At 41.8% G+C, this 26,490-nt stretch overlaps 1 protein-coding gene across 5 annotated transcripts in view; it reads left to right on the forward strand.

Moving 5' to 3' along the window:
- The window catches only part of BBS4 (Bardet-Biedl syndrome 4), an 80,375-nt gene extending 60,365 nt beyond the window's left edge, over nt 1–20,010 (forward strand). For all 5 annotated transcript variants that reach the window (XM_061594910.1, XM_061594914.1, XM_061594912.1 and 2 more), the window contains 8 exons: nt 1,361–1,415; nt 3,578–3,646; nt 4,134–4,286; nt 7,458–7,629; nt 8,633–8,702; nt 10,715–10,853; nt 11,839–12,040; nt 19,174–20,010. In XM_061594910.1, the coding sequence (XP_061450894.1) occupies nt 1,361–1,415; nt 3,578–3,646; nt 4,134–4,286; nt 7,458–7,629; nt 8,633–8,702; nt 10,715–10,853; nt 11,839–12,040; nt 19,174–19,313 (1,000 nt within the window). In that variant the 3' untranslated portion in view covers nt 19,314–20,010. The remainder of the gene's footprint in view (nt 1–1,360; nt 1,416–3,577; nt 3,647–4,133; nt 4,287–7,457; nt 7,630–8,632; nt 8,703–10,714; nt 10,854–11,838; nt 12,041–19,173) is intronic.
- Nucleotides 20,011–26,490: the final 6,480 nt, after the last annotated feature.

Raw genomic sequence — 26,490 nt, forward strand, 5'->3', positions numbered from 1 at the left:
GCACATTTCCAACAAAATGTGTTCTGTTTTTATGCATTATATTTTATTTTGTCAAATTGCTTAGAGACTGTTGATTTGTATAAAGCAACTAATAAATGAAATTATTATAATAATAATTATTAATAATAATATAGTTTCTAATAGAATTGTTTTTTTTAAAAATCCTTTGTCTTTTATTCCTTGTCCTGTTTATATTTATTTATCTAGTAAGAGTATTTATAACCAGCCTTGCATCACAATAGATCCCAGGGCAGAAAACATAGTACAAATTACATAAAAATCACATAATACGATCATGAACGATAAAACCAACATGAACAATAAGGGCAGCTATAGGACATTTTAATGTAAATTGATCAGAGAGTTTTGCTGTGGAACAGTATATAAACTGGGGAAAAACCCAGTGCCTCTTATAGAGAGGGGAATGCCTTTGGATTTGCTGTGTCAGCCAATTAAAATACTAGGCGATACAGCTGCTGCTGTTCTGCTGATGGATGGGTCTGTTTACAGTGGAATATTTCAGATGTGAATGTATTTAAGCCTTTCAGTGTCCTCCTTGCCTGGAGCAAGTAAAAGATAGTCTTCCACCTTATATACCCAGTTGATCACTGTGCTCGGCAGGTGAGGGCCTCCTACAGATACCATCTTATCAGGAGGTTCATTCAGCACAACATAGAAGCAGAACTTTCCCCTTAAATTCCCTCCCCTTAAATATTAGACAGGCACCATCTCTGTTATCTTTTTGGCGCCTACTGAAGATCTTCCTCTTTCAACAAGCCTTTTAAGTAGAGACCTTATCCCAGTCTGCATTTGTGCTGGAATTGCTTTTTAAGATGTTTTTAAAGCTGTTTTTTTCTTTTTAAAGATGTTTTGTTTTAATATGTTTTAAGGTCTTTTGTTTTTAAGATATTTTAGAGTGTTTTCAGTGTTTTTGTTTGCCAGCCTGGGCTCCTTCTGGGAGGAAAGGCGGGATATAAATTTAATAAATAAATAAAGTAATAAATAAGTAAAGATTTCTGCCAGGTGAGTCATTTGCCATAACTTTCTGCTCACTGTGGCACATGTAGTCTGGGAAATCCTTCTTTAAGGTTGGTAAAACATCTGTCCTTCATCCATTAAGAAGGAGGTAGGCCACTTCTGATAGCAAATTTTGGAAAGGGCAGCAACCTGTAAATTATTTAGTATAGTATATATGTTATCACCATGTTGGGAACATTTGTATTTTCTGCTTCAGGTGCAGAAATGTCTTGGGCCATCTCTGCATGAAACTTATTTATTCCCTTGCATAACAATGGATGCCACTACGCATTAATGAGGACCAGATGCCATAAAGCTCTAGGGTCTCTTTTTTATGTTTCAGGTTCTCTCCAGAAAACACAGAGCTCCTTACAACTCTGGGCTTGCTGTATCTGGAGGTATGGGAGCTTGTTAATTGGCTAGCTGTTCAAAGTAGTCTAGCAGCTGTCAATGGCATTCATGTCCAGGCATCCCCATGTCACTTAGAGGCTTTTTTCAAAAAGCTGTCTCTCCTAAATATCCCTTTAGATCCTCTAGGGAAGGAACTTGATCTTTTGCAATTGAGCCGGACCAGAATGCTGCATTTTTCAAAGCAAACAAATACTTCAGCCACCCCTATAGCATACCTTTCTCCCAAATTAGTACTCACCATTGCTCTTGAAATAAATGGCTCTCTTAGCACAGGATAGAAGAGCTCAAGGGGTTTTACAGCCATACTGGGGCTTACAGATCAAAACTGAGAGAGGCTGGTTGAGCTAATGATGGGTGAATTCCCCTGGCTCACTTTATTACATATTTATTTTTGCTGAGTTTTTTTCCAAGGAGGTGGGCATGGATCTTTTCCTGCTTTTCCTGAAAGGGCCCAGAAAAACCAAATACAGACAAGCATATTCCCAGCCCTTCTTCCCAGGCTGCCTCCTCTCTTGCAAGGGTGTTTGCTTGGGTGGTCAGGCTGTGCTGGCTGGTGGGCTGAACTCCATTATGAGGTGTCTGGGTTCAGTTAGTAATAGAGTGTTGATTTCCAAAATCTCGTTCCAAAACGTGCCCCCAGCTCCAGGGCTGTGGAGTCAGAGTCGTGGAGTTGGAGTCGGAAGCAATTCTGGGTGGAGTCGGAGTCGGTAGAAATGTACCGACTCCAACTCCGGCTTCAAAATAAATTTTGATTGACAAATTTTTTAAAATATAAATTCAAAATGTCAAAGAAGCTTCCCATGAAGTCAGCTGTAGTTGAGCATTTCACCATAACTCAAGATGGAAAACATTTTGTGTGTCAGTGTATGACACAGGACCCAGATGGAAGACAAATGCTGTGATGCCAAGATCAGCACATATTCAGGCAGTGATAAAAATGCTCCTACGAGAGCTTCCAATTTAAAAAGACATTTACAGCCCTTTCCAGGGCTGTGGAGTTGGAAGCAATTTTGGGTGGAGTCGGAGTCGGATAGTAGAAAAATAGAGGAGTCGGAGTCGAAGGTTTGGCGTACCGACTCCACAGCCCTGCCCAGCTCTAGGCAGAGCTGTATGTTACAGAGGCCATGGCTTCAAATCATAGAGGTACCTAGCAGAGTACATTTAGAACAGCCTTCCTCAACCTCCTGCCCACCAGATGTTTTGACCTACAACTCCCATACATGTTGGCAAGGGCTGATGTTAGCTGTAGTCCAAAACATCTGGAGAGCACCAGGTTGGAGAAGGCTGATCTAGAGCAAGGAGTTCAGCAGAGCAGAACTGGGCCAGCAGAAGCTTATGAACCACACTGACACACAGTGCTGATGCTTCCAAGGAAAAACTTAATAATTCTTGAAAAATGGGTGCTTGAAAATCCTTGGCAGTCTTTCTATACTCTGTGGGCCACAAAAGTGGCTTTAAATTTTCCTGGGGATAAACAGACGGACCTATTTCATGAGCTGACAGTTTCCTCACTGCCATTAGTCCACTAACTTGTTGGCTTTCTTCTGAAAAGGTCTGACTAATGGAAGTTGGTCTCTGGGTAGGATTTCCCCATCTGAATATTTACTTCATTTCCTAGCAGCCTCAGCAATGGCCCAGGTGTATTATTAGGCTTATAGAGCAGCTTTCCCAAGAGGGAATCGTAGTTAGGGCTTTGAATTCAAGGGTGTGACAGATATTTGGGATTGGTTGACTCTTGAGAGTCCTTTCTCTAGGCAGCTGTAAGGAACCTTTAGCCCTCTGGATGTTACTGAAATACAATTCCCATCATCCCTGACCATTGGCCGTGCTTGCTGGGGTTGATGGGAGCTATAGTTCAGCAACATCTGGAGGGCCAAAGGTTCCCCACACCTGCTCTAGGGGGAGCCAGGTGTAGGGCATATCAGCCAAAGAGATGCTGCACAGTCCACCAGATGATGTCTGCTGCTGGCTTCCCGGTTCTGCTTTTATGAACTCCAGATGATAAGGTTATAAATTTTACTTGTTTGTTGCAATTCTTAGAGAAGCTGAGTGTGCTATCAGAAGCGACTATGACTGTGGAATAAAGTGATAAATGTATTGGGCTTCACATGTTTAAATCTTCTACTGACTTTCCCCCCCTTTTTCTTAGCTCAAAGTTTATCAGAAAGCCTTTGAGTATCTTGGGAATGCACTCACATACGACCCCAGCAACTACAAGGTACCTTTGGGAATGTGAATATATTGTATTGTTGGCTGAAACAGAAAAATTTAAATACTAGTAACCTTTAGAAAAGCATTATGAATGTCACCAAATGGTAACCTATGTAAACAGCTGCACTAGCTGTCAGGGAGTTGAGGAGTGGTATGAACCTTCTATATCATGTAGAGAAGCCTTCCCTTCCTGGTGCCCTCAGATGGCTTGGACTACAGCTCCCATCAGTTCCATCCAGTCAGTTATAGTCCAAAACATCTGGAAGGCACCTTGTTGGGAAAGGCTGATCTAAACTCTTTCTTAGTCCTTGGTCCTGCCCATCCCACCCCAAGGTTTCCAGTTTCTCAAGCTGTTCCTGTTCTGTAGCACAACTTTTCTCCACTCAGTGCTCTGAAAATAGAATGCCTTGGCATCATCTTTACTTACCGACAGTGGTAAAAAGCCCAGTTTGTTAGCCACTATAATTGGGTTTTTATTTTATTCTATTTTAAAGGCCATTTTGGCAGCTGGCAGTATGATGCAGACGCATGGAGACTTTGATGTAGCCCTCACCAAGTACCGGGTAGTAGCTTGTGCTGTTCCTGAAAGTCCCCCGCTCTGGAACAACATTGGAATGTGCTTCTTTGGCAAAAAGAAATACGTGGCGGTAGGTGTGTGTTTCATGTCTCCTGCCCTCCATAATTACCTTTTTGAACAGGGGTCTGCCTCTGTTTGTGTTTGCCATCTACCCCTCTTGCCCCCCAACTCCTCTGGCAACCAATCAACTTGCGGGGTTGAATCTTAGACAGACACTGTCTCTGTTATCTTTTCAGCACCTACTGAAGATCTTCCTCTTTCAACAAGCCTTTTGGGACCTTATCCTAGTCTGCTTCTGTGTTGAAATTGCTTTTTAAGGTTTTTTTTAACACCTGTTTCTAAGATGTTTTGTTTTAATATGTTTTACAGTCTTGTTTTTAAGATGTTTTAGAGTGCTTTTAGTGTTTTTGTTTGCCAGCCTGGGCTTCTTCTGGGATGAAGGGTGGAATATAAATAAAATAAAATAAATGAAAGTCTTTCATTTGTGCTGGTGTATGGAGAATGTTAAGGTCAGCAGGGTTCCCACCAGAGGCAGCTGATTAATGGATATGTAAATACATGATCCAGCACCAATATCTCCTTTGAACCACTAGCCTAGTGCTTAGATTTTGTAGCCATGCAGCACAGAATGAGAACTATTACAATAGTTATTGTATAGAAATAGAAGAGGACAACAAAAGAGGTAGAACAAGAGCCCTATTCCAAAAGATTAGAGATATTAAAGGGAAATTTGAACCAAGAGTAGGGATGTTGAATAATCCACAGGGAAACACACTGACTGACCAAGATAAAATACAAGGAAGAGGGAAGCAATACACTGAAGAATTAATTAAAGAGATGGCAAGGATGACAGATTCATTCATGGAGGAACCATATGATGAAGAACCAGAAATTTTAGAATGTGAGGTGAAAGCTGCTCTTAAAATACTTGGAAGAAACAAATCACCAGGAATAGATGGCATACCAATAGAGTTGCTACAAATTACTGAGATTGAATCTGTTGAAAGTTTGACAAAAATTTGTCAACAAATATGGAAAAGAAAACAATGGCCCACAGACTGGAAGCGTTCAATATACATCCCAATTCCAAAGAAAGGGGATCCCAGGGAATGCAGTAATTATCGAACTATTGCCTTAATATCCCATGCAAGCAAAGTAATGCTCAAGATTCTACAACAAAGGCTCTTACCATGTATGGAACAAGAAATGCCAGACATCCAAGCTGGATTTAGAAAGAGAAGGGGAACCAGAGATCATATTGCAAACATATGTTGGATAATGGAACGGACCAAGAAATTTCAGGAGAAAATCACCCTGTGCTTTATAGATTACAGCAAAGCCTTTGATTGTGCAGATCATGAAAAACTATGGAATGCTTTAAAAGAAATGGGGGTGCCACAGCATCTGATTGTCCTGATGCGCAACCTATACTCTAGATAAGAGGCTACTGTAGGGACAGAATATGGAGAAACCAATTGGTTCCTAATTGGAAAGGGTGTGAGACTGGGGTGTATTTTATCACCCTATTTGTTTAATCTATATGCAGAACATATCATACTGAAAGTGGGATTGGACCAAGATGGAGGTGTGACAATTGGAGGGGAAATATCAATAATTTAAAATATGCAGATGATACCATACTACTAGCAGAAACCAGTAATGATTTAAAAGGAATGCTGATGAAAGTTAAAGAGGAAAGCGCAAAAGCAGGACTACAGCTGAACGTCAAGAAGACTAAAGTAATGACAACAGAAGATGTATGTAACTTTAAAGTTGACAATGAAGAGATTGAACTTGTCAAGGATTATCAATACCTTGGCACAGTCATTAACCAAAATGGAGGCTAGTCAAGAACCATAAGAAGGCTAGGACTGGGGAGGGCAGCTATGAGAACTAGAGAAGGTCCTCAAATGGAAAGATGTATCACTGAACACTAAAGTCAGGATCATTCAGACCATGGTATTTCCGATCTCTATGTATGGATGTGAAAGCCACATAATGAGGACTTGATTCACTAAAAAAGACAATAATGCTGGGGAAAACAGAAGGGAGTAGAAAAAGAGGAAGGCCAAACAAGAGATGGATTGATTCCATAAAGAAAGCCATAGATCTGAACTTACAAGATCTGATCAGGGCGGTTTATAACAGATGCTATTGGAGGTCACTGATTCATAGGGTTGCCATAAGACGAAATCGACTTGAAGGCACATAACAACTAGACTATTTAGCTACATGTAGACATTCTACACTTCTCTGACCCTGGTATTAATAATAAATTATTATTAATTTATTTAAAATTATTAATTACATAATTAATTAATAGTAAATTATTAACTTATTTCAAAATTGATACCTCTCTCTCCTCTGCTTGGAACATAAAGATGGGCTCTGATTTATTTGTTTGTTTATTATTTAGAGAATTTATATACCACTTTCACTTCTCTGATGATTTATCAACACAGTTTACATATAAAACATAGTATAATGCAGCCGTTCCCAACCAGTGTGCCTCCAGATGTTGTTGGACCACAACTCCCATCAGCCTCAGCCAGCATTGCCAGTGGTCAGGAAAGATGGGAGTTGTGGTCCAACAACATCTGGAGGCACACTGGTTGGGAAAGGCTGGTATAATGCAATATAAGCAATCTAGTGAATAAAACCAAATCCGAACATCAGGAAAAATGGAAAATCAATACCAGAACAGCAAAAATTGTCAGGAGAACACCTGGGTAAACATGTGTTTTTAACTTCCAGTAGAGGCCATCCAGCATCAGCCCTCACCTAATTTCTGCTGGAATCTCTGACAATAGATGTCACTACTAAGAAGGCCCTCCTCCACCACAGCCAGACAAAAATCTGTGCAATGTGGTAAAGTCAGCAGAGTCTCCCTGGCACACTGCAATGATCTGGGTGGTCTGTACGTGAGAAGGTGGTGTGTCAGATAACCCATTCCTCAGTTGTTTAGGTCCTTGTAAGACAAAACTAATACCTTAAAGCTGACTCTGCAATGAGCTCACTGGATTGCCATCTTTCTTATCAGAGAGCCAGTCAATTTCATTATGGCTTTGCTGATTCCACTTTAGCCAAGGTTGGCAACAGGACAGCAAAGTTTTCTTCTTGAGAGAAGTGTTTTCATTTGGAAGGGACAACAAAATGGTACCCTTGGCCTCTACCCCTAAGGCAGCAGTCTCAGAATGCCTTTGCCTTCTCTTTTACTGAACAGAACTATTTTCCCCTCCAGGCCATCAGCTGCTTGAAACGAGCAAACTATCTTGCTCCCTTTGATTGGAAGATTCTGTACAACCTTGGTCTCGTCCATCTGACAATGCAGCAGTATGCCTCTGCTTTCCACTTCATCAGCGCTGCTGTCCACCTCCACCCAAAGTTGGCAGAACTCTACATGTTGTTAGCAGGTAACGCCACACACACAGACACCACCCTTGCCTGGTTACTGCAACAAACATTCTGGTTATTACTGGCAATAAGGGATGCCTCCTTTGCTGAAATCACTGGTATAAATTTATGTATCATTGTAAGCATGTAGACTGACATTAAGGATCACCATAATAATCATGCTAGTCGTTATTCTCATTTTAAAGACTGGTAGATTGGTCAGCAAACTGTGACTTGCCCATAGCTACCTCATATAGTCATAACTGAGTGGTAGTTAAAATGCAGATCTCCTAGCTTCACGTCCTACATTCTATTCAGTGAACTAGACTCTGGTTTTAAACAAAATTAGCAGTGACCTAGATGTAGAGCCCTTTCAGACCAGAGCCGTATGCAAGGAAGATGACGGGATCCTATCTTTGGTTAGCATTGCTCTTGAACACATGAAGCGGCCTTTTATTTAGTTAGACTCTTTGTCTGTCTAGCTCAGTATTGTTTTCTCTGACTGGTAGTGGCTCTCTGTTGCTTCAGTTACTGGGTCTTTCCCATCACCACACTACCTGAGATCCTTTAGCTCAGGAATGGGGAAGCTGTGGCCCTCCAGATGTTGGACTACAACTCCCATTGTTTCTGACCATTGGGCATGCTGGGTGGGACATATGGAAGTTGGAGTCCGACAACTGAACTGAAGTTGGCAAGGAATGAAGCTGGGACCTTCTGCAAAGCTCTCCCACTGAGTTATGCCTCTCCACCTACTGCTCTCCTCGAGAAGCTTGCTGTTCTCTTCTGGGCACCTAAACCCTTGTTTCAGCAAGACCTGTATGTTGAGGGGCTTCCTTGAGAGCATTATATGCAAGGTGGTTTCTGATTCACACTCTACTCAGCCATTAGCTTCCTGGAAGGCAAGTCACCCTCCCAGGCCCCTTTCCAGCTACAACACTGGAGTAAAGACAAAGGTGCAAAACTAATCTAATATTTCTTCACATTGCCAGCAAAATTTACCCCATATTTCTCTTCTGGATGCAGTTGCTTTGACAAATCTTGAAGATACAGAGAATGCCAGGGTAGCCTATCAAAAAGCATCAGCAATGGACATGTAAGTTTCCTTGTTTACTTGTGGCCGTTGCCTTGTTAACAAGTGCTCTGTCTGTACCAGCCACAAAGCAGCCCCACAGACCCTACATCTCTTCATCTTCTCACTAGCTGGACCTTCAGGTTGGCAGTATTGTTGAGTTTTCTTGTTCCTTTTGACCAGACTTTCTCAACTTTTGTTTTAACGGGAAGAAAAATCAAGAGGTTGTGCATGCATGCACCTGATAAAAGGGGCTCTCTAGCCCATGAGAAGAGTCTTCAACACCAACTCTTGAGTCTTGAAGGTGGCACAGTACCCCTCTGGAACTTCTCATATGGTCCTAATTGCACTACTCAGGTGTATGCAAGTGTGTTGCCCTGCAGAGGTTGGTCTGGACATGTACTCAGTAAAGGAAATCATCTTAGACCCCCAGTGTCTGCTGAGCTTCATTTGCTTCTTTAAAGTGCAACTACATTCCTTATTGGCTCAAAAATGTCAGAAAATGGTCCCAGGCTCTGGACTGAAGGCACATAAGGCCAGCTCCCTGCTGAAGCTAAGCAGGGTCAGGTCTGGTCAGTGCCTGGATGGGAGACCGCCTGAGAACCATATGTAAGCCGCCTTGGGTTTCATGAACAAAGAAAGGCGGGGTATAAATGTAATAAATAAATATATAAAATAAAATCTATACTGGCAGCAAATCCTTAGAGAATAGCATCACTTCCTAAGTCCTTAACAAAGCCAAAGACCACAGTTGTGGTCCGCATTTGTAAGAAGCCATCTTCACTGCATCTTGTTATAATCTCCAAGATAATTTGAACATGCTGTCCTTTTACCCATCATGGTATCAAGGTCACCTGGCAAGGTGTTCTTGGTAGCAGCATTATAAAAGCATTACCCCCTTCCCACTTTGGGCTAACTTCTGGAGACCAGCTGGGAGAGGACATTTCTGCTTTTTAAATATTGTTTTACTTGGGACTGTAGTGTTTAACCTGTACCTGCCTGAAGCTTTTGGAATAGGGTAGGTAAAAGACTGCCAGCTTGCAAGGTCCAGAACTCTGCCAAGATGCTTTGCCATGCATCAGCAAGCTATTTCCAGGCTATGTTTCAACATGTGCCTCAAAGTGTGTGACATGAGTTCTAAACCCAGCTGGGAATCTCTTTTGGATGGGGGGGTGGGGAACTGCAATACAGACTTCTAGATTGTTTATGCACCAGCTGTTCTCTTAGATGAAAATGTTTTTAACTGTTTTCTATATGAAACAACTTTTAATTGCTTTTACACTTTTCTTGTTATGTTGTTATCACTGCTTTTATTATTATTATTATTATTATTATTATTATTATTATTATTATTATTATTATTATTATTATTATATATGTTGTTGTTGTAACCTGCCCTGGGATTAGGGAGGGGGGAGGGGAAATTTCATTCAGTTAGCATTTAAAGCCCAATCTGTCAAATCCGCACTTTCTGAAACAATATGAGAAAACACAGCCATCTTTCAAAATTTGCATTTATCTGAATTTTGTAATGCAGTTCTCTGACCAATGTTTACAAAAATGCATCTATTAGGTAAATGTGCATAAAAATGAATATATTACTAAGAATAACACCCAAGATGCACTAAATTAAGAGAAATTGTTTGCAAAAATGTGTGTTAGTCAAACCCACGTACAAAAATTAGCAGAAATTCACACTAAAATGCTGAAGAATTTTCATGAGGATTTTTTTTGTTAAAAAAATCACAAATTGCTGCAGAAATGTGGAGAACTGAATTTAAGATTGGAAAGATGAGAAACAGAGAGAACTGATCCTTCTTTCCCTACCTGGGACCTTATGGTAAACGGTGGGTCAGAAATTAAATAATTTCAGTAAACAAAAGCTCCCTGTCCAAGTTATCCCACTGCACGTTATCCTAGTTTGTAGTACTTGGTGACAACTAACCTGTGCAGTTTACTTCCCTTTGATGCCAATACTAATTGTACCGTCTCTGACTTAATCTTATCCACCTATTTTTGTCTCTCTTGGGTTATAGGTGCAACCCTCTGATTAATCTGAACTATGCAATCCTGCTCTACAATCAGGGGGATAAGAAAGGGGCTGTTCTCCAGTACCACGAGATGAAAAGAAAAGTCCATGCATTAAAAGAGAGCACACTGGAGTTTGACCCTGAGGTACGTATGCTAGTTTAAACCACTGGTGGCAGCTCTCAAACAGCTAGGTAGTACAGAAGAGGGATCATCCCTGCACCCAGAAGTGAGGTTGAGCTAAATAAAAAAGTTGTTCTATTAATGGAACATTAAATAGAGTATAGAGTTACCAAGACAACAGTAGTAGGGAAAAATATGCATACACACAAATTGTGCCTTTTAAAATGAGATAATGCAGTCCATATACAATCAGAAACAATTGAACTAATAGTAACATAGCTGGGATTCCTCCTTGGCCAAGTCAGTGGACCTAGACAGTGTTGCTCTGAAACTGGGAAGGGAGAGACAGAAGAGGGGCAAGAGGGGCCAGGATTTGAGGGGAAGAGAGCAGCTGAGCACAATTTGCTCTATAAAAAACCTGGGAAAGGGCCAAAGCTCACTGGTACATACAGCACATGCTTTGCATGCAAAAAACCGCCTACGTTTAATCCCCAGCATTTCCACAAGACTCAGCTTAGCCTTAGACAGTACTGAGCTAGATGGACCAATGATTGGATTTTGTGTAAGGTAACTTCCTACGTTCCTAACTCAGGTGTGGGAACCCTCTGGCTCTCCAACTGTTGCTGAATTAAAACTCTAATCATCCCTGGCCATTGGCCATGCTTGCTGCTGGGAGTTGTAGTTCAGCAACATGTGGAGGGCCAAAGGTTCCCCATTCCTGTCCTAAATGCTAGTATGTGAGTTCAAGTTACCCTTTGCTTCAGGATCTTTGTCTCATCCAGCAAGCATAGCTCTTTGGATAGGCAGGATGATGTTCTTTGGGGAGCATTTCCCACTACACATGACAAGAGCAGGCATCTACCTTATGCATGCATTTTCCCAGGTTTTGTCTCCTCTCCTTATATGCAAGCAGAACTGAAATAAGTTTTGATGTCACTGATACCTATTGTAGGGCTTGATCAGATATTCAGACTTCCTCCCTCTCTCTCTTTTTCTCATACTTGGGCAGATGGTAGATGTAGCCCAGAAACTAGGTGCTGCCTTACAACTGGGAGAGGTCGCAGTCTGGGCTAAACCTGGTAAAGACTCCAAATCAAAGCAGCAAGCAAGTGCATCTAGCAAATCCTCCAGTGCACAGCCTTTGGGCACTAACCAAGCTCTGGGACAGGCCATGTCTTCTGCAGCTGGGTATGCCAAGACCATGATTGCAGGTATGTCTGTCAGCACAGTGTCTTATTTGCATAGGCAGAATCAGTCTCTTTTTCTTTCTTTCATTGTTTGAATGTTACAGATGGATTCAGACAACTTGTAGTTAAATAGCTGGCATCTACGAGCACCAATCATCACATGTAATCTCACAGGGAGTAAGTTGGTAGTAGGCATAAACCACACCCAGTGTTGCAACCGCCCAGGTTAAATGGAGAGGTGTATTTAAATGTTCCAGCATTCAGCTTCCTTGGATGCCCAGGAGTTCTAGTGTTATGAGGGAGAAAAACTTTTCTCTATCCACTCTTGCCATGCCACGCATGATTTCATAAGCTTCTATCATGTAACTCTTACTCTCCTTTTCTCTAAACTGAAAAGTCTCAAATGCTGTAACCTTTCCTTGTAGGGGAGTTGCTCCATCCCCTTGATCATCTTGGTTGCCCTTTTTTGAACATTTTCCAAGTCTACAATTTCCTGTTTGAGGTGAAGCAACCAGAACTGTACACAGTATTCCAAATGCAGTCATACAATTGTTATTATGTGCCTTCAAGTCAATTATGACTTATGGCAACCCTATGAATCAACGACCTCCAATAGCATCTGTTATAAACCACCCTGTTCAGATCTTGTACGTTCAGGTCTGTGGCTTCCTTTATGGAATCAGTCCATCTCCTGTTTGCCCTTCCTCTTTTTCTACTCCCTTCTGTTTTTCCCAGCATTATTGTCTTTTCTAGTCAATCATGTCCATAGTATGATAAACTCAGTTTCATCATTTTAGCTTCTAGTGATAGTTCTTGTTTAATTTGTTCTAACACCCAATTATTGTCTTTTTCGCGGTCCATGGTATCCACAAAGTTCTCCTTTAACATCACATTTCAAATGAGTTAATTTTTTTTTCCAATTAATTTTTATTCTAATTTTCAAAACCAAAATAATACAAAAAGAAAACAACACAAATCAATAACTAATACAATACAAAAAAAATACATAAGTGGTTATCTTAGTTGGTTTCAAATCTCATTAACATCATATCATTTTAATATTCCACAAAAAGTCAAAGAGAAGTTTCCAATCCATAAGATATATATCAATCAATTTTTTTTCTAAATAAACATGCCAATTAATCCAGCTCATCAAATCTACTAAATCCAGTAATTTCAAAACACTATAATTCAACTATAAATCTATAATATATAACAGACCTATCTCTTAATAGATTATAAAATCACCTTCCTCCAGCAGTTATCTTAGTTGGTTTCAAATCTCATTAACATCATATCATTTTAATCTTCCACAAAAAGTCAAAGAGAAGTTTCCAATCCTTGAGATATGTCAATCAATTTTTTTTCTAAATAAACATGTCAATTAATCCAACTCATCAAATCTACTGAGTCCAGTAGTTTCAAATCGCTCTTCTGTCATTATCCATATTGGGTCCATCTTCCATCTTTACGCACCCAAAAATCTTGCTGTCATAGTCATATAATAAAAGTCTGATAAGAATTTCCTCCATCACAGATATTTTCTTACCATCAAATCCAAACGTAACACTGAAGTATTGTTTCAAAGCCGCATCTCTGCTCCTCTTTTCCACATGATACACTAGTACATTTCTTGAAGGTTTTTCCATTGACACAAAGCAGGGATTAATTCTATTAACTTTCTCCATTTCAAGTTCCATGAAATCCTTCCAGTCCAGGAATTTTTTTGAACCGATAATATCTTTATCTCCAGTCTCTTCAATTCCTTCAGAGACAGCGCTGTATTCCAAACTGTAATATTTATCTCCAGGATCCGTCACAACCAGGAAATCCAAATCTTTTTTCATGTCCATATTTAAGCCAATCTCCATAGATTGAACCTTGCCTTTAATTTCTCTTTCATCCTTTTTTTGTTTTCCAGATCTATCTTTATTCTCCTTTCTCATAGAATCCTGAGTTTCTTTCAGCTCCTGTCTCATTTCATGAAATTCAGTTCTCCACGCTTGTCTATTATTTCTCAGTTCTTGTTTTATTGAGTTAATCCCATCCATTATTTTCTGAAGCATGTCTAGAAATAAAGTCCCTTCTTGTACATCCATGATCTTCTTAATTGCCATTCTTAAAACCAAAAGAACAAAACTCCTTCAATTTTCAATGTCCCAAGCAAAGAGCAGTTTATTTCTTTATCCAGTTACAAAGGAGTTAATCTTTCCAACGAACTAACGTCACACGCTAGACAGTCCTTATCTCTTAAATGTCCAGAAGTGCAAAAACAGCTTTTAGTTCACAGCGTTCAAATAACTAGTAGCAGAGAGAATGAGCAGATTGTCAACAACAACAACAAAAAAAGTAGATCAGACTTCCCAGGAGGATCCCTCCGCCTGTGCTGCCTCTGAGACGGGCTCCCGTCTTGGATGAAACTTATCCACTTTTAAATTCAGTCAGAAGGGTTTTTTCTGACTGGGGATGATTTCTTCCGGATAAGGAAGAAGCGTGAGATCTGCCACATAGTTTTGTTTTGATTGTTGGAGCCTGGAATTCGTCAGAATTGTCTGTCTTCCAGCAGTTCAGACAGAGCGAGGATTTTATGCTAGCTCAGCTGGATAAGTGACCCGTTTTTTTTTAACGGACTAGCAGGCAAACCTCCTGTCTACATTTATCATTTTCTTATCTATATAGCTAAAGAGATTTGTCAAAGTAACAGCAATTAAGATAACCTAGATGAGGTAAGACTTTCCTTCTTTATTTACGGAACTAAGGGGGAAGAAAATATAAATAGCTTATCTTTTTTTTTTTATTGCAAAAAGCTGACATGGAAAATTGCGTTTTAAAGATTACAACGGATGAGAGCTTTCTGACTGGGAGAGATAAGAAATCTTTTTGATTTACAAGACTTTTGTGTAATATATACAAATGAGTTAATTTTTCTCTTATCCGCTTTTTTCACTGTCCAACTTTCACATCCATACATAGAGATGGGTAATACCTCCTTCATCTTGGTCCAATCTTGCTTTCCGTATATGTTCTGCATATAGATTAAACAAATAGGGTGATAAAATACACCCCTGTCTCACACCCTTACCAGTGGGGAACCAGTCAGTTTCTCCATATTCTGTTCTTACAGTAGCTTCTTGTCCAGAGTATAGGGCTGCGCATCAGAACAATCAGAAGCTGTGGTACCCCCATTTCTTTTAAAACATTCCATAGTTTTTCATGATCTACACAGTCAAAGGCTTTGCTGTAATCTATAAAGCACAGGGTGATTTTCTTCTGAAATTCCTTGGTCCGTTCCATTATCCACCGTATGTTTGCAGTATGATCTCTGGTACCTCTTCCCTTTCTAAATCCAGCTTGGACATCTGGCATTTCTCGTTCCATATATGGTAAAAGCCTTTGTTGTAGAATCTTGAGCATTACTTTGCTTGCATGGGATATTAAGGCAATAGTTTGATAGTTACTGCCCTGGGATCCCCTTTCTTTGGAATTGGGATGTATATTGAGCACTTCCAGTCTGTGGGCCATTTTTTTCTTTTCCATATTTGTTGACAATTTTTTGTCAAAATTTGGACAGATTCAGTCTCTTGTAGCAACTCTGTTGGTGGTGATTTGTTTCTTCCAAGTATTTTAAGAGCAGCTTTCACCTCACGGTTCCTCTGTGAATGAATCTGTCATCATTGCATCTTTTATATAGTTCTTTAGTGTATTGCTTCCATGTTCCTTTTGTTTCATCTCAGTCAGTCAGTGTGTCCCCCTGTGGATTATTCAACATCCCTACTCTTGGTTTAAATTTCCCTTTAAATTCTCTAATCTTTTCTTCTACCTTTTTGTTGTCCTCTTCTATTTCTATGCAGCAACTATTGTAAGAGTTCTCTTTGTACTAGTCGCTGTATTATTAGGGTTCTAATCGTGTTTCTGTCTCCTTTTGCTTTTGCTTTCCTTCTCTCTTTCTCCATTTTAAGAGTTTTGTCAGTCATCCATTGAGGTCTTTCTGTTTTTTTAACTGGAGGTATTTTGTTTTGCATTTTTTCCTGATAATGTCTCTGACTTCAATCCATAGTTCTTCTGGTTCTCTATCAACTAAGTTTAATGCCTCAAAACTGTTCCTTATTTGATCTTTATATTCTTCTGGGATGTTATTTAAATTGCATTTTAGCATTATGATTGCTTTGTTCTTCTTCTTTAGCTTTACTCTGATTTTTGATATTACCAGTTCATGATCTGTACTGCAATCTGCTCCTGGTCTTGTTTTTGCAGAAAGTAATACCATAGATCTGTATAACAACATTATATCAGCGGTTTTGCTTTCAGTACCTTTCCTAATGGTCCCTAGCATGGAATCTGCCTTTTTCACATCTGCTACAAACTGGGTCAACATCTTCACTGAGCTATCCACTACGACCCCAAGGCCTTGTTCCTGACTGCCAATTCAGACTCCATGAGCATATATGTGAAATCAAGATTCTTTTTGCCCTGACATGCATCACTTTACACTTGCTCACATTAAATTGCATTTATCATTTTACTGCCTATTCACTCAGTTTGGAGAGGTCCTGTTGGAGATCTTCACAATCTCTTTCTGTTTCAACAACCCTGAACAATTTAGTATCATCAGCTTGACCATCTCACTGCTCATCCCTAACTCTAGTTGGTTCATGAACAAGTTAAAAAGCACAGATCCCAATACCAATTTTTGCGGGGCTCCACTTTCTACATCCCTCCATTTGGAGAACTGTCCATTGTCAACTGTCTACACTGCTTCCTGCTGCTTAACCAGTTCCTGATCCACAAGAGGACCTCTCCTATTGTTCCATGACTGTTAAGCTTCCTCAGGAGTCTTTGGTAAGGTAAAGTCGAAAGCTTTTTGAAAGTCCAAGTATGCTTTGTCCACTGGATGACCTCTAGCTATATGCTTGTTGACACTCTCAAAGAACTCTCCAATAGGTTGGTGAGACAAGACTAACCCTTGCTGGCTCTGCTTCAGCAAGGCTTGTTCTTCTACATGCTTGGTTATTTTATTTAGCAATAGTTTCTACCAGTTTTCCTGGGACAGATGTTAAGCTAACTGGCCTGTAATTTCCAGGATCATGTAAAGATTTTACATTGGCCACTTTCCAGTCCTAAGGTATGGAGGTGGATTTGAGGGGCAAGTTACATATTTTTATTAGAAGGATAGGTATCTCAGTTTTGAGTTCTTTGAGAACTCTACGGTGGATGCCATCTGGACCCAGCAATTTGTTAGTTCTTATTTTGTCTATTAAGCTTAGGACTTCATCTCAGGTGATATCATCTGCTTCATTTCCTCAGACTCCTTTCCTGCAAAAGTTAGTTCAGGCACAGGGATCTGCCCTATATCCTCCAGAGTGAAGACAGATGCAAATAATTGATTTAGCTTCTTATCCTGCTTTAGCACACCTTTGACTCCCTTGTCCAAGGGTCCAGCTGCCTCCTTAGATGGTCTCCTGCTGTGAATGAATTTAAAGATTTTTTTGGTTGGTTTTTATATTTTTAGCAATGTGCTCCTCAAATTCCTTTTTAGCATGCCTTATTGTCTTATTGCATTTCTTTTGCTAGAATTTTGTGCTCCATTTTATTTTCCTCATTTAGACAAGACTTCCATTTTTTGAGGAAGCCTTCTTGCCTCTGCTCGTTAGCTACACTGGCATCCTCTTGGCCCTGGTGGTACTTTTCCTGATCTGCAGTATGCGCTCCAATTGAGTTTCTAATATTGTGTTTTTAAACAACTCCCAAGCATTTTGGAGTGATTTGACTCTTGACTCTGTCTTTCCACTTTCTTTTTACCAATCCCCTCATTTTTTGGAAGTTTCCTTGTTTGAAGTCAAATGTGACTGTTTTGGATTTTCTTGGCAGTTGGCCATTTACATATATGTTTAATTTAATAGCACCATGGTCACTGCTCCCAGTCAGTTCGACAGCACTTAGGTCTTGCACCAGGTCCTGGGCACCACTTAAGATTAAGTCCAGGGTTGCCACCCCCCTGGTCAGTTCCATGACCAGCTGTTGTGGCACAGTCAGTAGGATATCTAGACATTTTACTTTTTCGTCACGACTAGAACACATACGTAGCCAGCCTATGTCAGCGTGCTTGAAGTTGCCCATTACCACATTTCCTAGTTTGGATGCTTCCTTGATTTCATTTTTCATTTCAAGATCTCCCTGAGCATTTTGTTCATGGGAATGATAGAATATCCCAGGTACATTTGATATCCAGGTAGCTTGGCATTGATGTATGTATCTCATCCCTATTCTGTCTATGCAAGGAAAATGTTCCCAGAAGTCTGGGCTCAGCAGTGAGGAAAGTTCATTTTATGTATATTTTGCCTTTTGCCCCCATGATGATGCAGGAACAGAGCAAGTATAGGAGGATAGCAGATGATGCAAGGAGGCTACAAGGAAATCCTCACCAACTTGCACTATATCTCAATTGCTGTGGCTCTTAAAAGGTAGTGGCCTCAGAATAATTTTGCAAAAGCCATTATCTGTTGCATATGAATCTGAGCACCATTATTGGAGATTTCTACCCAGTAGCACAGAGACTGCCAACTTTTGGGGTGCCCAGTGGGCACATTTGCAAACCAGAGAAACTGCCATGAGCACCACACAAAGATACTGCAACATGTTCTGCTGACTACAGTGTGATGCTGCTTCTGTCAAGCTTAATTTCAGCAGGGGGTGGCACCATGTGGGCAAAAGGGAAGGCCTCTCTGGGTGCATGTGCACTCACCATCCAGGCTGACCCATTTCTCCCCGCAGGGGAACTTGTGGAATAATTTATGCACTCATTGGTTCTAGAAGTAAAAATAATGGGAGGAAAAAACTCTCTTTGTTGAAGGCCAAAGGGAAATGCTTGTGTCATGTTAGTTCAGGCAAGCAGCCACACTATTTACGTGTTACTTACCATGTGATTTGGCCCAGCTGAGTCATAACGAGGCCCAGATGTAAAGACTTCTCATAGAATGGGACTAACTTGTTAAGCAACATTCAATTATTACGGCATAGTATCTTTCAGCATAGTTAAAAGAAAACAATATAGAAACTCCAAAGGGTAAATATATGTATTTCACTACCCACTAGTTGCTCTCTCCTGTTTGGAAAAACAGCAGGACATTGTTGGATGTGTGCTCACTTTTTTTCTCCAGGTGCTGGAGGTTCAACTCAGCTGGCAAAGCTTCCCTCCCTGCCACTGGAGCCCAAGCCCAACTCTGATCTTGAGAAAACCACATCTCCTGCAGAAGGGCAGGAGCAGAGTCAGTCCATAGAACAAGACAAGGAAACCTGAAGAGATGACTAGGACAGCTCATAGAGCTGCAGAACTCGCACTGCTAGCCAGAGAGGGGCAAGGTGTGTAAAGTCAAGATCGCATAAATCTTGCTCCAGCATGAGGTGGTCCTTGCTCCCTCCTTGAGCCAACAAAATGCTTGGGAACTGGTTGATTTTTTCCCAGTATTCTAAATTAAAAGAAAGATTAAAGATACTCTCACACTATTCCCTAGAAGCAGCTATCTCTTTGCAGCAGGAAGAGCAGCTGGTTATCTTTCAAGTCCCCAACAGAAAAAAATTGCAGTGAGGTGCCTTAAATATTGAGACTGCAGCATTCCTCTCCTTGTGCTTTTCTAGTGGCTTTTACTTACCCTCATAACATATCTGTACTAGCAGCAGCTAGCTGGTAACTGCGAAAGGCCAGCCTGAAGCACCTACTGCTGTACCCCTCAAAGCAGCTAACTGGTTCAGGGTTGTCAAATGTGGAGTGCAAATGCTTTAGCACCAGTCCTGTGCTTTCTGCTGCTGCTTTGGGATCTCAGAGGGATCAACCAAATTAATGACCAGAAGGTATCTGCCTCTTCCTATCACTGAATGGTCAAATGTATTACTACAGCCCATTTGGCAGAAGAGAAGTACTTTATATATAAAGGAAGTGTTTTTAATGTAAATAGAAATATTTAATAAAGGGATCAAAACCGCTTCTCTATATTTAACATGTGTTACGTGTTACTTGATTCCTTTATATTGTGAATTTCTGATCGCTAATACTGACCCACAACTGACTCAATGAACTTTGAGGTAAGATCATGTTTATCACCTTTCCACCCTATGTATCAACACATAAATATTAATAGCAGAAAACAAATTTAAGACAAGTCTCAGTAGCAATTGAAACAAATCAACAATGTTATCCTTGCTGGGGGAAAAAAGAAAGGTCCATATCAGTGCACCTGAGAAAAGGAGTTACCAGGGCATGAGTGCCCATGTCACCAAGGAGGGGCTTAGCCCGTTTATCAGTTTGGCAGAGGCAGCCCTGGCTGCTACTGCCGACTATTCAGAAGCAAAGCTCAGCAAGAAGCATCAAGGCTGTAAAACTGTTCTTGGATACAATACCACTCAAAGAGCTTTTACTCAGAATGTATTCCAACTGTGATTTTCTGATAAACATTTTGAACATGTTTTTGTATGAGAGAGCTACTACTTGCTTTGGGTACTATATCACTAGGGCTACATCCAAATTGGGCTTCAGGCAGTAGCTTTCAGGCATTATGGGCACTATACTGTCCATAAGCCTAGCCCTTGAAGCCAAGGATGTATGATGCTTCTATATGATGTCACTAAAAAGGATAATGGTTTCCAATTTACTATGGAGTTGTTTCTCCCACTATAAATAGCAATAGAGTTAAATCTGAAAGGGCCATAGGTCTGTGGTACAGAATAGGAATTATTTGAAGAAGCTGCAGGCCCAGTCTCTGGTACCTGAGTAGGGCAGGGAAAGTCACCTGTCTGAAGCCCTGGAGAGTTATTCTAGTATTGTAAACACTGAGCTCAATGGGTCAACAATCTGACTTGGTTATAAGGTATCTTCTGATGTTCCTAGATTAGTCACATACTAAAAACCATGAAATGTAAAACTAAATAATTACAAAAAAGGGCCATGGTAAATCCAAAGGAACATTTAGTGCAAACACCAGCCATAATACAGAATCTTTTAAAGATTTTAATAACCATATACACTGAAACATCATACACTGTCCAGAAATAATTATTTCATAGGAATTGTACAAACAGAACAATTTGGCAATAGACGCTCTTTGAGAAATTGCTTTTACTCTTTAGGTCTTGCAAAAGACATTTACTCTATACCTGCTGTGATTTATGAAGCAAGAAAACAAAGTGTAGTTTAACAGCACAGGTGACTCTCACAGCCACAGGCCTTGGCAACTGCCAAGCACCAAGACGACAGATGCTGTGTATATGCTTTACTCAAGTACACCGTGCTGTCTGAGGCCTCTGATCCTATGTTAGTTTCTGGGACAAGCAACTCTGAGAATTCTGGTGGGACAGACAGCTGTAGCAATTTGACAATTTTTGCAAAACAAATACCATTTAGAAGAGCTAAAAGTTCACTTTAGCTGTCACTATATTAAGGAACAACTGCGTACAAAGCATAAGTTAACCTTTTAGAAAAGCTTTACCTAATTTCCATAGGATTTCAGATACAGGGAGGATGCACTTGTTTCAGTATTCTGTTTCTTGGAATGATTTCCTAGTGCGAGGAGAGTTGTGAAGAAGACTCACAGACATCCATTAGTAAGAGGCCCTGGCGCTTGTGCAGTCACATTATTGCAGTTAAAACTGGATTGGCATATGGCCAAATGGATAGGCTCATTCTGTGGCTGCACACTTAAAGCAGGATGAACAAAATTGAATTTATGACCGGGGGGGGGGGAGAGAGAGAGAGAAGGAAACCTTCAGGTGCTCAGCAAATGTACTGGAACCAATGCGTTGCAAATATCTTTTTTAGAGGTACTCTTAAGACACAATTAACTTGAGTCTTTGGCCTCTAACTGCTAGGACAGAAATGTTTGGGGCTCATGTTCCTTCTATCTTTGTCATGAAAGGGGTGGGGAAAAGAAAAGATTACACAAAAGTAAGCCCATCTCTAAGACAGGATCGCCCCAGTTTTGTGATCTGTACCACTCTTGATTCAGGTTGGAATTGTAGATTCCAGCAGATTTCAAGTAAACCTATATTCTTTGGGGGGGGTGAGGTTAGAAAGGCCACACATATTAAGTAGAGACTTTTATGAATGGAGATTGTCACCGCTCCAATATGTGTGATAAATAATGGCATGAGTTGATCTGATTAGGATAGAGTTTTTGCAAAGAGAATGAAGTAAAATAGGGTGCTACAAAAAATCCATGGAGCACCACTGGTGTATAGCTGCCATTCAGTTACTTCAATTATGGAATGAAAACAAGTTGTACATCAGTGCTTTTATAGTGAAGCCTTAACACAAAACAACAAAACCTGGGGAATAAGCTGTACGTTGAATCACTATAATTTATTTTACAAAAGCAGCAAATGAAAGGAAATACTTGGAAGTCTTACAGTTTAGGATTGCTAGTACATTGATTATGCTCCCCTTGTGGCCTCTGTTCCAAGATGTCTGCTATCAGAAGCCCTTCCTACAGAACTGAGTACATACTCCACACATGGTCCTAATAGCTACTCTTTCAACCTAGCAAAGCCCAGCCAGGAGCCTGGCTTTTAGGGTCTACTGAAGCAGAGCTCTCTTTGCCCTTCAGACCTCTTTTTGGTGGCACTACTCATGCACAAGAAGCAACTCCAGCCTTAAAAGTTGCTTTGGTAAAAGTGTTACGCTGACACTCAGTACCTGGATTTATGTCAGCAAGCATATGGCTGTAAATAGACAAGGCTAGCATCTGCAGCTGTGTAACAAAACACCCACAGGTGGGGTTTACTCACGTTAGGCTCATTGCCTACAGCAGTGTTTTCCAAAGTGTAGTACGCGTACCCCTGGTGGTACGCCAAAGGATTTCAAGGGGTACGTGGCCAAATGTGTTTTTTGTACTTTATCATTGGGTTTTAGCAGCAAAAAACGTGTGCGTGTGTTCTTTTAAGAGAAAATACAGTTCTTGTGATTTCTCCAATCATGTGAGGGAAGATCAATATAATAAGAGCGGTTTATCCCGATGATATTCAACGTGTAGTCTTTCACTCTCAATGCATTCCTTGTCTTTTTGTGCACCCCTCCAGTTTCTCATAAGACTCGGACTCCCTTGCAATGACTTTGGCCACCAAAAAATGCTTCTACAGACAGATGGCGCCACAAAGATATTTATGCGTCTGCTCAACTACAAAAATGTTCACACCGGGAAGTGGGGTTTTTTCTCTATCTTCAGCCCTGCAGTGGCCATCTCGCCAGCCACTTCCCTCTTGGGGAATCTCCCGTTCTTTGGCTACAGAGCGGTTTTCCCCCCCATCCTACCTGGCCTGCCCGCTCATCAGCTGTGAATTTTAGGCAGCAGGTGAATCCCTTGCCTGCTCTTGGGCTGCGTGCCTGAGTGGCTTCCCAGGCAGGATGGGGGGAAAACCGCTCTGCAGCCAAAGAGCGGGAGATTCAAATCTCCAGCCCAGGCAAGCGCTGCCTCTGTAAACCTGCTGCATGCTGCATGATTTTTGGCTAGAGTTTCTGGTTTTGGAGGGTCCCCTCTGGGTCTCCAGCTAACATACCTTAATCTCCGGACTCTCAGCTTCAATTTAAAAAAAACACTAAGTTTCTAGGTCGTCTGGTTCCCAAAACCAAAACGTCAGGCCCCCCACGACTGTTTAATCTGTTTTTTAACCGATCTGTATAGCAGCTTTTAGCCACAGCTTGGGAAAGTTATTTTAAACTACAGCTCCCATCAGCCCCAGCCAGCATGGCCACTGGATTGGGCTGATGAGAGTTATAGTTCAAAAAAATAACTTTCCCAAGCTCTGGCCTCTAATCCCACCCTTTCAGGATTGTAGCCAATAAGGGGAGCCAGGCTTGTGATTTGTTGACCCAGGCAGTGCTTAGGCTTCATTACAACGTCAAAATGGTGGTTTTGAGGTCTTCAGTTTGAGTAAGTAAGAATATAGTAATATATATAATACCTTACCCCTCTCCCAATTATTTTTGTGAAAGTTGAGTACGCCGGTAAAACCAATGTCTCAAAAGGGGTACACGCATGTTGAAAGTTTGGGAAACACTGGTCTACAGCAAAGAGCCAAGAGAAGCCAAATGACTATTGGCAGAACTAGTTGTGATAGCAACACATCTGTATTATCAACGTTCTCTGCAGAATAGGTTTAAAGCAGGAATAGAAATGGCAGTTCTTGGTCAGTGGGTTGTGGAGCATACAGGAATGGGTTAACTCCTCCTGCAGGCAGGGCCAAACTGAAACAAAGTGTCAGTTGGAGGTTATCCATAAGGGGGAGGGAACCACCCTCTAACTGCCAGTCTTGACTCTGCCTCTAGCAAGTTAACAGAGTCATACTGTATGCTCCCCTGTCCTTCAGGGCCGCGGGGGTGACAAAGCGTTGGACGACACACCCGGAGGCTGGAGGTAGCCGGGAGCCGTACCAGGCCCCTCCTTTGCTTCAGGGCAGCAGCGGATCACACATGCGAGCCTTTCACCTTCCCTCAGAGGCCGGAGGTAGCTGGAAACCGTCCCAGGCCCCTCCTTTGCCTCGGGCGGTGGCAGATCACACATGGCAGCCCTTTGCCTTCCCAGGCCCCTCCTTGGTCTCAGGGCAGCAGACATTCGCGCGCAGAGGTGGGAAGTAGCCGGGAGAGCTTCCAGGTCCTTCTGTCGCCTCACGGTGCTGGTGAGTACTTTGATCCCTTTCCAAGGGGAGTGGGGGATAGTACAGGCCTTGCCCAACTTGGAGAGCCCCCTGCTGCTTCCGGGCTGCAAACATGCACCCCGACAGCCTGTTCCGCCCCCAGATCTAGGGGTGGTAATAGAGGGAGGTAATTGGGTATCCAGATTCCCCAACCCCTCCCCCACGGCACGGGACCACAATCCACCCAGGGGGAGTATCTCCACCACCAAAGACTCACCTTAATGCTAGACGCGCATTGTACGAAAGTCTCCCTGCTTAATTTTCCCACTCTTTTCCCCCGACTTTGGCAGTCTCCTCCTTCCTCGAGCTCAGACTCATGGTCGTCCTCTTCTAGTTCTAGGTCTAGCCCAGCGGCTATGAACAGCAGGACCAAACGCAAGGGCAACCACAGATCTAGGGGTTCCGGTAAACGGCACTATGTTCAATCTAGGAGTTCCCACAGAGGGAGGGGCCTTAGCCCTGATTCTCTAGAAGCCGAGGGACCTCTAGCTTCCGGTTCAGAGGAGTTGGAAAGGGAGGAGGGGAAGTTATCCGGTGATGAAGCTCCTCCTCCTTCCTCAGTGCACAAGAGACGTTGCTCACCAGATACATACTCAGTGCTGGTTACCAAGGCCATGGTGTGCCTGCAATTGGAGTTGCCTAAAGAAGTCCCTCCCAATGAAGAGGTGGGGGATGAAGGGCAGCAAGTCTCTTCTGATGTTTTCCCTAGGTCAGGACAGACATTTACTGGCATTCCCTTCCCTAAGCTATTCCAGGACATTGTCAAGGAGGAATGGGAACAGTAGGCCAAAGCGAAGGCGGCTCACATTTTGTCTAAAAAAACTCTAGTCTTCCTCCTGCAATTATGGACAGCCTGAAAGTGCCGGCCATAGACGAGCCTATAGCTGCTCTAGGTTCCAAAATGGCTATCCCCAGGGAAGGGGATTCACTGTCTGACCCCAGCCATAGACGCAATGATGCAGCGCTCCGCCATGCTCATGAGACAGCAGCTCTGGCCATGAGGGCGTCAGCAGCTAACTCCTTTCTGGCTCGTGCTGCAGTTAAATGGGTCAGAGCGCTCATGGAAGAGGTCCCTTCTAACGCCAGGCATGTCCGGGAGGGACTTAATAAGCTGGCCAGGACTGCAGAATTCTTGGCTGATTCCTCCATGGACAGTTTACAGTATTCAGCCTGCACTCTAGGGCACGCGAATTTGGTTCAGGAAAGTAAGACAGAAGATGGGTTGGATCAGTTGGAATGGTCGGGGGAAGTCGATGGAAAAGTCCAAGAAGAAATAATGAGTGTGTTGTATAAATACAGGGAACTTTTCAGTAACAGACCTGGAAGAACCAGTGTGGCAAGGCATAGTATTGACACTGGAAATCATCCCCCTATTAGATCTGCCCCTTACAGAGTGAATGGGAAAGTGTTGGATGAGATATGAAAGGAAGTAAGAGAGACGCTAGAGCTGGGGGTGATACGAGAATCAGTCCCTGGGCATCCAGTATAGTGTTGGTTCCGAAAAAAGATGGGACGATTAGGTTCTGCATTGATTTTTGTGCCATAAATAGGGTCACAGTCTCAGATGCATACCCCATGCCTAGGGTGGAGACCATGCTAGAGCTGTTGGGGCCAGCAGCAATCATTTCCACCACAGATTTGGCAGATGGAGCTAGAGGAACAATCCAGAGCCAAAACTGCTTTTAATACCCCTGATGGGTTATATGAATTCACTACTTTACCTATGGGGCTTAGGTATTCGCCAAGTTCCTTCCAAAGACTGATAAACACAATTTTGAGGGGCATGTCAGAATTCA

The sequence above is a fragment of the Rhineura floridana genome, chromosome 14 (assembly GCF_030035675.1).
Source record: "Rhineura floridana isolate rRhiFlo1 chromosome 14, rRhiFlo1.hap2, whole genome shotgun sequence".
Classification (NCBI taxonomy): domain Eukaryota; kingdom Metazoa; phylum Chordata; class Lepidosauria; order Squamata; family Rhineuridae; genus Rhineura; species Rhineura floridana.